Genomic DNA, 14528 nt, shown 5'->3' on the forward strand with positions numbered 1-14528 from the left:
AAAATACATAGATAAATCGGACAGGTGGTACATTAAAAGTCAATAGGTGGGGCTAGCCCCAAGAGTAATTAGGTTTTTACATAGACTTGGGTGTTGGAAGTGATGCATCATTAAATTCTACACCTGAAACTTAATATTACATTATATATATTTATTAAGATTTGTTTATTTATTTGACAGAGAGAGGGAGTATAAGCAGGGGAAGTGGCAGGGAGAGGGAGAAGCAGGCTCCCACTGAGCAGACAGCTCGACACAGGGCTCGATCCCAAGACCCTGGGATCATGACCTGAACTGAAGGCAGACGTTTAATCGACTGAGCCACCCAGACGCCCCTACACTACATGTTAACTAACCGGAATGTAAATAACAACTTGAAACTTAAAAAAAGAGAGAGAGAGAGCGTTGGGTGTTGGAAAACAATTATAGGCTTAGTTCTTCATTTTCTAATTGTTTGAGCTGTAAAATTAACTTTTTAATTGAGGTCTTTTTTCTATAAACTTCCCTCTTAGTTCTGCTTTTGCTGCATCCGTAAGTTCTAGTATGTTGTTATGTTCATTCTCATTTGTGTCCAGATGTTTTCTCATTTCTCTTTTGACTTCTTCTTTGACTCATTGGTTGTTTAAGATTATGTTGTTTAGTTTCTACTTATTTGTGAATTTCCCGGTTTTTCTTCTGCTATTGATCTCTGGTTTTCTTCCGTTATCATTAGAAAAGATACTTGGCATGATTTCAGTCACCTTAAATTTGTTAAGACTTGTTCTGTGACTTGACATGTGATCTCTCCTGGAAAATGTTCTGTTTGTACTGGAGAATAGTATGTACTCTGATGCTGTTGGGAGGGATGTTTTGTCTATGTCTGTTAGGTCCCTTTGATCTGTAGTGTTGTTCAGGTCCTCTCAGTGATCTTCTGTCTGGGCGGTGGATCCATTACTGAGAGTTGGGTTTTGCAGTCTCCTGCTATTACTTTCTTGCTGTCAGTTTCTCCCTTCAGTTCCGTCCATGTTTGCTTTATACATATAGGTGTTCTGATGTTGGAATGAATATATAATGGTTCTATCTTCCTGTGAATTGACCCTTTTATCATTCTATAATGTCCTTCTTTGTCTCTTGTGACAGTCAACACATGTTAGCATTATTTGGATCTAAGCTCTTGGCGTTAACGGTAGGCATTGCCAGTACCTTCCTGATCGTGGTTTAAGAAGAAATCCCTAGATTCTTATATCTGCTCATCTGCAGAAGCGGAACAATGCATTTGCCTTGTCTTGAACTATAAGAGCCCTACCTGTACTTTATTGGACTTGGAGTCCTCAGCAGCATTTTGTCAGGCACTTTCTTTCACGCTTCTTTAACTGTTTTTTTTTCCACCATAATCATAGTCCAGTGTTTAGGGCACAACCCTAATTTCTATCCTTACATTCTAATATGTTTTTTAAAAAGATATATATAAAATATATATATATATTTTGAAGAGATAGAGATAAATACTGTGGATTATATTAAATCCACTCATTTTTTTTTTTTTTAGAACAAAGCAAACAAAAAAACTCTGATTTTTTTTTTTTTTTTATCTCCCCTAGGCAATTCGAAGTTTTCAGGTCGCCCTTCACATCTATCCAATGAACCCTGAAATATGGAAAGAAGACCTTTCTTGGGCAAGAACGCTCCAGGAGCAGCAGAAGGTAGCACAGAAGATTAGAAAGTGTGAAGCGTCAGCGGAAGTAACACATTTCTCACCAAAGTCAATTCCTGACTATGACTTTGAAAGTGATGAGATTGTTGCTGTTTGTGCGGCGATTGCTGAGAAACAGAAGACGGTTCCAGCAAATAAAACGATGGTTATTGTGTCGGCTTCTGGGACTGTAGAGACAGTCACCGAGAAGGAGGACGGTGCTACACCACCAGATGGCTCTGTTTTTATCAAAGCCCGATGAAGTAGCAGCAATCTTTTGAATCTTTCTGATTGCCACTTAAAATTTTTAGGTGTAGGGACATTTGCTGTGGAGAAACAGAGCAAAACTCTTGTTTATAAAGTGAGTTTTGCAGATGAGGCCTATAAAAACTAAATGGTAGAATTACTGTATAGTGTTTGGACTATGTTTTGATAAGTTATGATTTAACTTCCTAAGATTAGAATTCTGAGTACAGTGGCTTTTGGTTAATAAACTTAATTTAATTCAAAAATATAAGTGAATGCATTTTAAAGACACAACTTGAAAAGTGAATTTTCTAATAGTGAATCACTTGACGGCCAGTGTTATTAAAACGCCAACTTGTTGACTTTTGTTTCATGATAAAGGAAGCCGGTGATTTCTTTCCCTCCTTAGAAACATACTGCTCTTGCTATTCCCTCTTCTGTTCTTCCGGTTGCGTTAGAGTAAGTCTGTCACGAAGCTTAAATATTTTTACATTCATTTTGATTCAAAGTTGTCCTTTGGGTATGTGTGGAATCTTTGAACGTTTGGCTGAAAATGCATGCAAATGTGGACATTCTGAACATGTTCCAAAGTTTCTCTTAATTCTGACTTGTGCTTATATTTTGACTTTAAGATTATTATGACAATAGTAGTTGCCTCCTTCAGTATTAGATATGTAAAATACTGATAACTGTCAGAATGACGGTTTCATTTTTCTAGTTGTTAAAGTGGATAGTGTTCCTTTCCACAGGTGGGTCATGTTTCACATCTGCATTTTATTTTATTTTTTATTTTATTTTTTAAGATTTTTATTTATTTATTCGACAGAGAGACAGCCAGCGAGAGAGGGAACACAGGCAGAGGGAGTGGGAAAGGAAGAAGCAGGCTCCCAGCAGAGGAGCCTGATGTGGGGCTCGATCCCATGACGCCAGGATCACACCCTGAGCTGAAGGCAGACGCTTAACCGCTGTGCCACCCAGGCGCCCCCACATCTGCATTTAAAAAAAACGAATGGCTTTCATAGATGTGTCATAACAGATTGTACTACTGCATTGTCCCAGTCAAAAGCAGTATTTTCTTCTTATTTTTAAAAGCTTAAAAACTCTGAAAATAACTTATCTCTTGCTATAACTTTCCAGCTGATGGTTCGGAAGTCCTGTTCTAGATAACTTTTTTGGAACTACTCAATTAAATTACAATTATAATTTTAAGTAGCTAGATTATATCTTTCTAAAAATAAAAAAATAAGGATGTTAATGAGTGCCAGTGAATGAATAATTTAGGCACAACATATATAGAAACTGAAACATGACTGTGGTACAATACATGAGTAGAGAAGGATGTATTTAAAGAAATATTTCATTGAAAGGTGGTGGTTGTATTCACAAATCAAAACTGCCATCGCTAATGTGAATTATTTTTATACTACATATATTGTAGTACAATTATATAGACTACTGGGTACTGTTACTTCTGACACTCAGGAAGCTATTATTGTTGTAAAATTAATTTTATCCTTGTTAGAAATGAAAGTAAGCTCTTTTATTTTAAGGAATTTTACCTTAACCTGTTGGAGCACGTGAGTAATGGTTGACATTTTTCTGAGATGATTTTTTTCCTTTTTAAATTTTTATTTAATTTCTAGATAGTTGACATATAGTGTAGTACTGGTTTCAGGAGTAGAATTTAGTGATTCATCGCTTACGTACAACACCCAGTGCTCACAATAACAAGTGCCCTCCTTAATGCCCGTCACCCATCTAGCCCATCCCCCACCCTCTGAGATGATTTAAAATTTTTTTCCTTTAGTGGAATGCTTACCTCTTTTTTTTCCAGAGTATTGTATTTTTCCCCGAAGTTACATCAGAAAGTTAGCTCTGGTTAGAGAGGCTAGCTTTAGAGTAATCCAAAAAACAAATACTAATTATATTTTATTTCATTTAATAAAGGATATTTTCCCAGGGTAGATGCTTGGGCATCTATGGAAGTGAGCATTCACCGTTTGGTATGTTGTTTTGAATATTGGGTTTTTGTTTATCATGTAATTTGTGAATAAATAGTTTTTTTCCTGCATTTTAAAGATTTGCCTCTTTGTGTTGTTAGCTTTTGAAAAATTAGATTTATTTAATTTCTTTGTTATGTGAGAATAAAATATGTAAAGCACCTTGGACAGTGTCTTGCAGAGGATGCACTCAGGAAATGTTAGCTGTTTCTATGAAGAACTTGAATTAGTTTGGAGATATTTAACCTCCGTTTCTTCTGATTTTAAGAAGGTAGGAGAACTTTGTAATCTTTATCTAAAAGTGAGGAGTCACTACTTTTGATAGGACAGATGGTTATCAGTTGGGGTTATCCTTGTCATAAAGTCTATGCCTCAACCCTAAAAGAGGCAAGACCCAGGATGGAGGGCACGTAGCCACGAGATTCTGTGAAAGAACCTAGTGGTTTTCCTGTATTGATAGCGGTAGGCCAGATTAGTCTTTTCCTTACTCAGATATAAGACCTAAGTTGGAAGACATAAAATGGAGGGAAAGAGAATAATGAATTATGAAGAAGGAAGGCAGCTCATTTATTCATGCCCCAGAAGATGCCCAACTAACACTCTTCTATGCGTGAAGAGAAAAATGCATATATCATTTTATAAGATGCGAATACTGCTACACAGACATTTGCTCAGCTTGTTAACTGCAATAACAAATACTTTTGAATCTGAAAGAAAAATAGTTGATGTTCGTAAGAGTGATACAATTAAAGATGTTTAATATACCTTCTGAAATAACATTAAACCTATATTGAATATAATTTGTATTATTCTTAGTTGAATTGTATGGCATAGGCACTCATTAGTCAGAACATCACACATCCAGATCATGCCTGATAATTTGAGAATCCGTGTTATTCTCTAGACAACAGGGTTTTAGATTATAGAGTATTTATCTTAAATGTGCTAACAAATACTATACAAACATTGAAAAGTCATGCAAGGTATAGATCACAGAACCCAGACCTGCTGCAGTTGGGGCCTAGGTACAGAATTTTATGGTAGTAGTCTGAGTGTAAAGAGCTTTTAAATTGATGTTATGTGACAAAACTATAGTGAAGACTTAAACAAGTTTTGTCTGAGAAAGCTAGAGTTGCCATGATTATAACTGATCACTATAGCCTCTTCAGTTGGAAAACTATGCTTTATGTAATGATGTCAAAAGCTTGTTTTACTGCCTGTCCCAGCAGTAAGAAAATCTTGTCATTTTTTTTTTTTTTCAGACTTTGTGAGTCAGTAGCCTTTCTAAATTGACTCTGGACCAGCCATTCTGGAGCTTTGATTTCATGACATATACGTATCTACATGAGTTGTGAGTTGACACAGGAATCATAGTTCCATGATTATCTTTAAATCAATTGGTATATTAAATGTGTTTTTTTCTGAGAGATTTTTATTAAGCCTATGGTGTGTACTTTGTAATTGATGATATTTTAGGATTGAGAAAGTAAGGGTTTGGGTTTTTTTTTTTTTAATCAATAAGTGATTGACTCATTACCAAAGTAAATTAAAATGAAATATGTCACTTGAGTCCCTCGCAATTAAATATACTCTCTTGAATGGAAGGGAAGGTGTAGCCCTGTGGCTAATGTATCATGAATTGTGCCTTAATGCGTGTCATATTTGAACTTGCTTTGTGTGCCATGGTGGGAGACAGGTTGAGAAATGTTGATCTGCATTTTGTTGGGAGGGCGGAGGGTAGAGATAGCTTCCTTTCTAGGTGCTTCTTTACACATCCATTAAGCAAGGAATCTTGATTGCTCCCTTCTTGAATCACCCCCTACTCCCTGTGAAAGGGAGTTCAGGATAAAGAACTGGACATGCAAACCTTTCTCCCCTTTCTGGGGATTTGTAATGCTTGCAGAGAGCCTATGTTGTATTCTCTTGCCAGACACGGCACAAGCTTTGCAGTGAAAGGCTCTCTGCCTCTGCAAAGGGAGCCCTGTAGTTATATAGGACTGCCCATTCCTCGGTGAGCAGGTCTGTTTATTTCTGGGTTAGATATTAGGTGGCCGTTGTTGGTACAGACCTAAATTACATCCTTTAACCTAGACCCTTCAGCAATAAATCTGATATACTGAATCTCCATTTGCCTGGCTTGGTCTCTCAAGTGGCTCAGAGATCAGGAGGGTACATGAGTCCCTCAAACTCCCAACAAAAATTAGTGAAAATTGTATTTCAAAGTAAGCATGAGATAAATTAAATATCAAATTGCGAGTTTTTTTCTAATTTTATGTATTATTTAAGTCATGGAAATTCTATTGGAAATGGATAATGTCAATTACAAGACAATATGTAAACATTTGTTTAGGATATCCAAAGATCTACTCACTGGGAATTGTGAAGACCACAGTACTGACTCTAGGTTTAATTAGAAGGAGAAAATGTAAAATGAATTATATTCTCTGCCCACCCTGTCAACTTTCTTAAGAGTGTAATTTACATATAATAAAATGCACCCTATAAGTTTACTGCTTGAGGAGTTTTAGCAAATATGAACAACCACGCAATTACCATTACCATCAAGATGTAGACTATTTCCATCACCCAAAAAGTTCTCTAGTACCCATTTATGGTGAGTTTCTCTGCACCCCAACAACCAGCACTGTTCAACTACTGATTCCTCTCTGTGACTATAAATTAGATTTGACTCTTCTAGAATTTCAAATAAATCATACAATATTTACTCGGTGTCTGACACTTTTTGCTCAGCATAATACTTTTGAAATCCATCCATGTCGAGATTCATCTGTGCTATGGTGTGTATCAGCAATAGGTGTCATTTTTATTGCTGAGTATTATTCTGTTGTGTGGTTAAACCATAGTTTATAGCTAGTCACGTATATTGATGGACATGGGGGTTGTTGATGAACTTCTAAGTTTTGGTGTCTTATGAATAAAGCTGCTGTGTGTATTTGTCTCAGGTCTGTCCCAGGTTTTCATTTCTCTTGGTGAAGTACCTGGAGGCAGGATTGTTGAGTCTTATGGTAAGTGTATGTGTAACTTCCGAGGAAACTGTGAGACTTTTCCCAAGTATTTGTGCCATTTTGCATTCCGACAAGCAATGTATTTAAAAGGTTTCAGTTGCTCCATATCCTTGTCAATGCTTGATATTGTCATTGTTTTTCATTTTAACCACTTCGGTGGATGTGCAGATCTCATTGTGGTTTTACTGTGCATTCCCCTGATGATGTTAAACATTATTTCATACACTTATGTGACATTTGTATATCTTTTGGGAAGTGCCTGTTCAGATATTTTGCCTACTTTTTATTTGGGTTATCTAATTATTGAGCCGTAAGAATTTTTTCTGTATTTTAGATAAAAACTCTTTACGAGATATTTATATTGTGAATATTTTGTCTCCATCTATGATTTGCTTTTTTGTTTTCTTAATGGTAACTTTGGAAGAGCAGATTTTATGATTTTGATGAAGTCCAATTTATGTATATATATAATATATATTTAAATATAATGTAAATGTATTTAAATATTATATATGTGTATATATATGTACATATATTTATGGTTGTGCTTTTTGTGTGCTGAGAAATCTGTGCTTACTCCAAGATCAGAAAGATTTTCTGTGTTTTCTTTGGAAGTTTTATAGTTTTAGCTTTTTTATAATTAGGTCTGTGATCCATTTGGATTAATTTTTATGTGTTGTATAAGGTAAAGGTCAAGGTTCATTTAAAAAATTATTTATTTATAATCTCCACACCCAACGTGGGGCTCAAACTCAGAACCCTGAGATGAAGAGTTGTATGTTCTACCGACGGAGTCAGCCAGGTGCCCTGAGGTTCATTTTTTTTGCTGTCCAATTATTCAAGCATTATTTGTTGAAAAAACTGTTCTTTCCTTTGCTATACCTTAGCATCTTGAAAATCAGTTTACATGTCTTTGCAGGTCTGAGTTCTGTATTCTGCTACACTGATCTTCATTCATTCATTCATTCATTCATTCATTCATTCATTCTTACACCAATTCCGCACGGTCTTAATTACTGTGGCTTAAAACTTATAGTCTTAAAAATCAGTGTGGCTTTTCCAATTTTATCCCCCCCCATTGTTTAGCTATTCTAGTTTCTTTGCTCTTCCATATACATTTTTTTTCTTTTTTTAAATTTTGTTTTCTTGCCCTTCCATATATATTTTAGGATCAACTTGTCTCTTGTCTACAAGTCTGTTGGGATTTTGATTGGAATTACATTGGATCTACAAACCAGTTTAGGAAGAATACCATCTTAACAATATCATATCTTTGAATTCATGCTCATGGCTTAACTGTCATTGTTTTAGGTCTTTAATTTCTCTTAGTGATGCTTCTTGGTTTTCTGTGAATAGGTCTTGCCCAGATGTTTGTTGTTTATCCCTAAATATTTCTTTTTTTTGATGCTATTACAGGAATGTTTTTAAAATTTTATTTTCCAATTTGATACTATTACATAGAAATACAATCAATTTTTTTGTGTATTGACCTTGTAGCCTACCACCTTGATACTTCATTTATTAGTTGAATTAGCTTTTTGTTGATTCCTTACAATATTCTATCTATAATAATAAGTCTTTATGAATAAAGACAGTTTTTTTCTTCCTTTTCATACCATATGCCTTTTATTTCCATCTCTTGTGTTATTGCACAGGCTAGAACCTCCAGGACAATGTTAAATAGAAGTGGTGAAAGTGGGAATTCTTGCCTCGTTTATAATCTTTTGGTCTTTCACCATTAAGTATGATGGCACCTGTAGTTTTTTTATACATGTCCTTTATTGAATTGAGGAAGTCCCCGGGCAATTCAATTTTGTTAAATGTATTTTCTGCATCTCTCAGAAGATCTTATAAGTTTTCTTTTATCCTGTTACTATGATGAATTACATATATTTTTCAAATGGCAAATCAACTGCATTTCTGGGATAAACCCTATTTAGTCATGCTGGATTATCCTTTTTAGGTCTTTCTTGATTCAATTTCATAATATTTTATTAGAATTTTTATGTCTATGTTCATGAAGAATATCGGTCTGTAGTTCTCTTATAGTTGTTGAATCAGGATAATGCTCAGCTCATTTGTAAAAAAGCTGAATATTTCCACCTACTCTTTTCTCATAGCGTTTCTGTAGATTTGGTGTTTATTTCAATAGTGTAATAGTTTAATAGAACTAACAAGTGAAGTCACCTAGGCCTAGTGTTTTCTTTTGGGTAGGGTTTTAAATTATAAATTCAGTTTTAAAACAGCCATATTGTAGGTCTTGTCAGTTATGTCACATTGAGTGATAGTATGGTTTGATTAAATTAAGATCCAAAAAAAGGTCCATTCATTGCATCTGTTGATACGTCTCTTCATTTATTATTTTTATTTTTATTTTATTTTTTTAAAGATTTTATTTTATTTATTTGACAGAGTCAGCCAGCGAGAGAGGGAACACAAGCAGGGGGAGTGGGAGAGGAAGAAGCAGGCTCCTAGCGGAGGAGCCTGATGTGGGGCTCAATCCCAGAACGCTGGGATCACGCCCTGAGCCGAAGGCAGACGCTTAATGACTGCACCACCCAGGTGCCCCAATTATTATTTTTATTTTTAAAAAGAATTGTATTTATTTATTTGAGAGAGAGAGAGAACACACGAGCAGGGGGGTGAGGTGGAGGGGTAGAGGGGCAGAGGGAGATGGAAGAGCAGACTCCTTGATGAGCGAGGAGCCTGACATGGGGCTGGATCCCGGGACCCTGAGCTCATGACCTGAGCTGAAGGCAGACGCTTGACTAACTGAGCCACGCAGGCGCCCCCTTAATCTTTTATAATATAGGTTCCCCTTCCTTTTTTTTCTTGCAATTTATTTTTCAAGGAACTGAATCATTTGTCCTTTAGAATTTTCTACATTTTGTGTTTTATTTATCGCATGCCCCCTAATGTCATTAATGTTCTTTACGTTTCCTATAAATTGATCAGAATTGTTCAGTTTTTTGGTAAGAATGCATCGTAGGTGGCTTTGGGTGCTTAGACCAGGAGTCAGATATTTCTGGCTGTCTCTTTATAGCATCAGTAGCCATAGACTATCTTTGCCTAGATCTGTTATTTTATTAGCATCTAAAAAATGTTGTTAATTGTTAGTCTTTTTGTGCTAGAAAACTTCTCTTAAAACAAACCCAAACTTCCCCATATCAACTATTTTGTGATCTTGGGAAACAATTTATATAGTAAAGGCAGTCTATTTAGCGGAGGCTTTATTCTTTCCCTTTACTTAGCACTTTTCAAAATAAGACATTTGTTCCCTAGCGCCCTCCAAAGGTGACTAGTGAGGTATTTTGTCTTGTTTTGGTATCGTTATGAAGTCACACATTGAGGCATATTTGATATGTTTCAGTCCCTACACTTACTATTCATATCGGTGGTGTGTACATCTGAATTTCAGAAGATAATGCCAAGTTTATTTTTTCAAAATGGTTATATCGATTTTACTCCCCACCAACAGCATATGAGAGTTTCGAAAACACACTTGGTGTTTTCAGACTATAAGATTTTTACAGATAGGATTGGTGTGTATCATTTTTGTGGGGTGTCCTGTGGTGGAGACCTGTGGCTCGGGCAGTGAAAGAATTCACCTGAGGCAGCACCAAAGAGAAGTTTATTGAAAACGCTGCCAGGGCGCAGGGAGCAGGACCACAAAGGAGAGACTGTGCTGGATGGCAGCGCGGAGGGGCCACAGTTGCTGGGCAGAGTGAGGGGGAGCGGGGTGTGTGTGGAACTTCCCCTTTTTTGGTAATCTTAGGAACTGCATCTGGTTGTAAGGAGCCCATAGCTCGGTGAGGGTTAAAGGCTTCAGGAGCCTGTTGGTGTCAGCTTGGTGGTCACTGTGGGCCCTTGTGCCTTGCTCGCTTCCATCCCTGAGCCTGTGGCCTAAAAGCAGCCTCTACAGTTGTGATTTCACTGCTTATTCATTTTTAGAAATTTATGACATGAACCTGATTTTTTTTTTTAAAGATTGTATTTTACTTGAGAAAGGAAGCGAGAAAGAGAGAGAGAGAGAGAGAGAAGGAGCAGGGGAAAGGGCAGAGGGAGAGGGAGAGGCAGACTCCCTGCCGAGCAGGGAGCCGGATGCGGGACTCCAACCCAGGACCCTGGGATCATGACCTGAGCTGAAGGCAGATGCTTAACTGACTGAGCCACCCAGGGACCCCGTGAACTTGATTTCTTATTATGGATGAATATGATTTAGCTCTCTTACATTCCCCTCAATATATTTATTTACCACTTCTGCCTCCATTCCCAATAAGATTATCATTTTGGCTTCAATCTATATTCATTATTTAATAGGACTATGTAATTATATCACACATAGTTAATCTCACCTCGGATATTATTAGTTTACCTTTTTTGTACTTTGTTGCTCAGAGAGTTGTTCTGTAGTTTTCCATATATACATTACTAATTTTCCCCTTCACTGTCTAATAGAAATGTAGTATTGCTCTCAATATTGCCAAACATTAAATAATCTGTCAATCTTTTTTTAAAACCTTAGAGAGATCCTAGGTTCTTCGGCCCCACTCCTGTCTCAGTGATGCACGTCCTCCTGGCTTGCTACAGAGCTGTTGCCTTGAGCTCTTTCATCATGGTTCTCGGAATTCTCTTTGCTTCTCCCTTGCATTGAATCTTGTTTCACCCCTTCTCAAAAAGAAATACTGACCTAATTTTTCAGATTTTAGTGTGCAGACTTGCCATGGTTAAATATTTTCCAGACATAGGACTATTTGGCTCACTCTTCTGTTCTCTTTGCTGTAGAATGGGGTGGATGACCTAGGAAGGTAAAGATAGGGTAACAAATGAATGGTAGACACATTGATATTGATACGAGAATAAGGGGCCCAACTGTCTTTCTTTCTTTGTTTACAAAGTGCTTCCAGCCTGAAGCCCCAGGTATGCCCCAGGACAGCTCCATGCTAAACAATAGGGTCAAATGCTCTGAGTCTCTTTCTCTCTGGTTCCATTCCTTTGTGTATCTGGAGAGCCTTGCCATCTTACCTGCAGCATCTCAGACTCAGACTCAGGATGGGAGGTGCAGGGAAGGGCACACGGTGGGAAAGGCACGTGGTGGGGAGGGCGGTGGAAGAGAGCGCACTTCATGGTGTGTTTTTTTCTCAAGCGATCATAAGGACAGGTTCACTGCTATCTGGAAGGAGAGCATTGCTGCTGAACCTTTCATAAGTTGAAATGGTGTAAAGCGAAGAAGCAGTGACCATTAATTTATATGGAAAAAATCTTGAGCTTTCTCAAACCCCCAAAATAACCTCTCTCAGACTTTTTTGATATCCTAGGTCACATTTTGCCAACGAATGCACGAAAGAACTGCAGATAAAGCACAGATGCTCACAGACACAGTTCAAGCCCTGGTGGCTTGGTGCCGAGAGGCTGAGTGTCGTTTCTGGGGCAGGAAGTTGGGGGGCTACTGTTGCTCAGGGTTGCACTGCCTCTAGAATGGCTCGATGCAAAACCAACGCTGAATGCTATTTTTGCTTTTCACCTTCTGTGGCAAAAGCAAGATTCTTCTTTGGATTTCTTTGGATTAGTGAAAACATATGAATGTAGGTCTTTTTGTAAAAGCAAAGTGGTGTAAGGCAAACCTTGGGAAAGTAGGAAATGCCTGTAGTTTAGGAAAAATGACTGTCTTGTTTCATGTGGCTATTTCTGCATTAAGATTTAAGGCCAAAGGCATAGCTAACAGTAAATACTACTGTGCCTTGGTTTTCCCATGGGCCTTTGTGTTTGTGACATCGATAAGAAACCATGGAGAGGGCGGCTGTACTTTGGGAAGGGACTTTTGTATTCTATGGTCTTCTCATCAAAGTACCACTTTATAGCTGTACCAGTCTCACCATCCTTCCTAACACACTTGACGTGTTGGTTAGATTGTCTTAAAGATCATGAGATAGAGTTAAGATTATCTTTCTCTCTGTTATATTTCATTGGGACCAGGTTGAGTTTAATACCAGCCAGTTAGACAATAAAAATTTTCTTGCATAGAAAGTTTGAAGTTCTAAATGTTCAGGAACAAGTTTCCCACAAGAAACTATCTTCACATCACATAGCTAGTAAGTTTTATAAATAGATGTGGAACGATGACGAACAATGCTGAAGTTTTTCTTCCTTGGCTGTTCTTTTAATAAGCCAGACTCAACAATCAGAAGACATTGTCATGGACTGAATTGTGTCTCCTTGAAATTCAGATGGTGAAACCCTCTCCCTGGCCCCATGTAACTGTATTGGGAGGTAGGGCCTTCAAGGAGATAATTCAGGTCAAACAAGGTCATAAGGGTGGGCCCTAATCCATTATGACTACTGTCCTTATAAGAAAAGAGACATCAGGGAAGCAGGTATACAGAGAGAAGGCCATGTGACAGCACAGCAAGAAAATGGCCATTCCAAGGCAAGGAGAAAGGCCTTAGGATAAGCCAAGCCTGCCAGCACCTTGATCTTGGACCTCCAGCCTCCAGAACTGTGAGAAAATAAATGTCTGCTTGAAGCCACGCAGTATGTGGTATTTTGTTACAGTAACCCTAGCAAACTAATATGGACATAGAACCCAATTTAAAAATGCTCAAAGGATTTGAATAGACATTTCTCTAAAGAAGATATACAAATGGTCAGTAAGCATGTGCAAAGGTTCTCAACATCATTAGTCACTAGGGAAATGCAAATCGAAATCACTGTGAGGTACCACTTCATATCTATTAGGATGGCTAGAATCAAAAAAGGCGATAAGAAATATTGATGAGAAAAAAAAGTATTGATGAGGATATGGAGAAATCAGAACCCTTGTACATTGCCGGTGGGAATGTAAAATGGTGCAGGCACTTGGGAAAACCTTTTGGCAGTTCCTCAAAAAATTAAACATATAGTTAACATATGCCCCAGCAACTTTATTCTCAGGTATATAGAGAATTGAAAATATATGTTCACATAAAAACTTGTATACAAATGCTACGATCAGAAATACAGAAATATTAAAAAAAGAAGGAAATACAGAAGTATTATTCAGCCATAAAAAGGAAATGAAGTACTGATTCATGCTACAACATGGATGAACCTTGAAAATATTACTCTAAGTGAGAAAAGCCTGATATTGAAGGGCACATATTGTATGATTCCATTTATGTCCAGAATAGGAGAATCCAGAGAGTGGTTGTCAGGTGCTAGGGAGAGAGGAGAATGCGGAGTGACTGCAGATGGGCATGTGTTTTTTTTGGGATAAGTGTGTTCAGGAATCAGCAGGGATGGTTGCATTCTGTGAACATAGTAAAATATGGGGCAAACTTTATAATACGTACATTTTATTTTAATTAAAAAAAGAATAAGCCAGAATCCATATTCTGGATGGTGAACCTCTGAAGTGAAGTATGAGTGAGATTATGCTTTGAGTATTAGTAATGCTAACTTGTGAACGAGGCTTTGTTTTTCCTCCATAAACATAGGTGACATACAGTATGTGTAGTATAATATATATATTTCATTTATATACAGATCTAAGGATTGTCTCATTGTCCATATACATGGGAGAAGGACAAAAGCCTCTTTCATGGGTAAAAT

The 14528-nt window shown here is 37.3% G+C and overlaps 1 protein-coding gene across 4 annotated transcripts in view; it reads left to right on the top strand.

The window, feature by feature from the left end:
• Positions 1-3993, top strand: part of TTC33 (tetratricopeptide repeat domain 33) — a 34887-nt gene extending 30894 nt beyond the window's left edge. For 3 of the 4 annotated variants that reach the window (XM_008692603.2, XM_008692605.2, XM_008692604.2), the window contains one exon: positions 1578-3993. In XM_008692603.2, the coding sequence (XP_008690825.1) occupies positions 1578-1931 (354 nt within the window). In that variant the 3' untranslated portion in view covers positions 1932-3993. The remainder of the gene's footprint in view (positions 1-1577) is intronic. The other variant, XM_008692602.2, reaches the window with a different exon arrangement.
• The last annotated feature ends 10535 nt before the right edge of the window (positions 3994-14528 follow it).

Source organism: Ursus maritimus, unplaced genomic scaffold (assembly GCF_017311325.1).
Source record: "Ursus maritimus isolate PB19 unplaced genomic scaffold, ASM1731132v1 scaffold_15, whole genome shotgun sequence".
Classification (NCBI taxonomy): domain Eukaryota; kingdom Metazoa; phylum Chordata; class Mammalia; order Carnivora; family Ursidae; genus Ursus; species Ursus maritimus.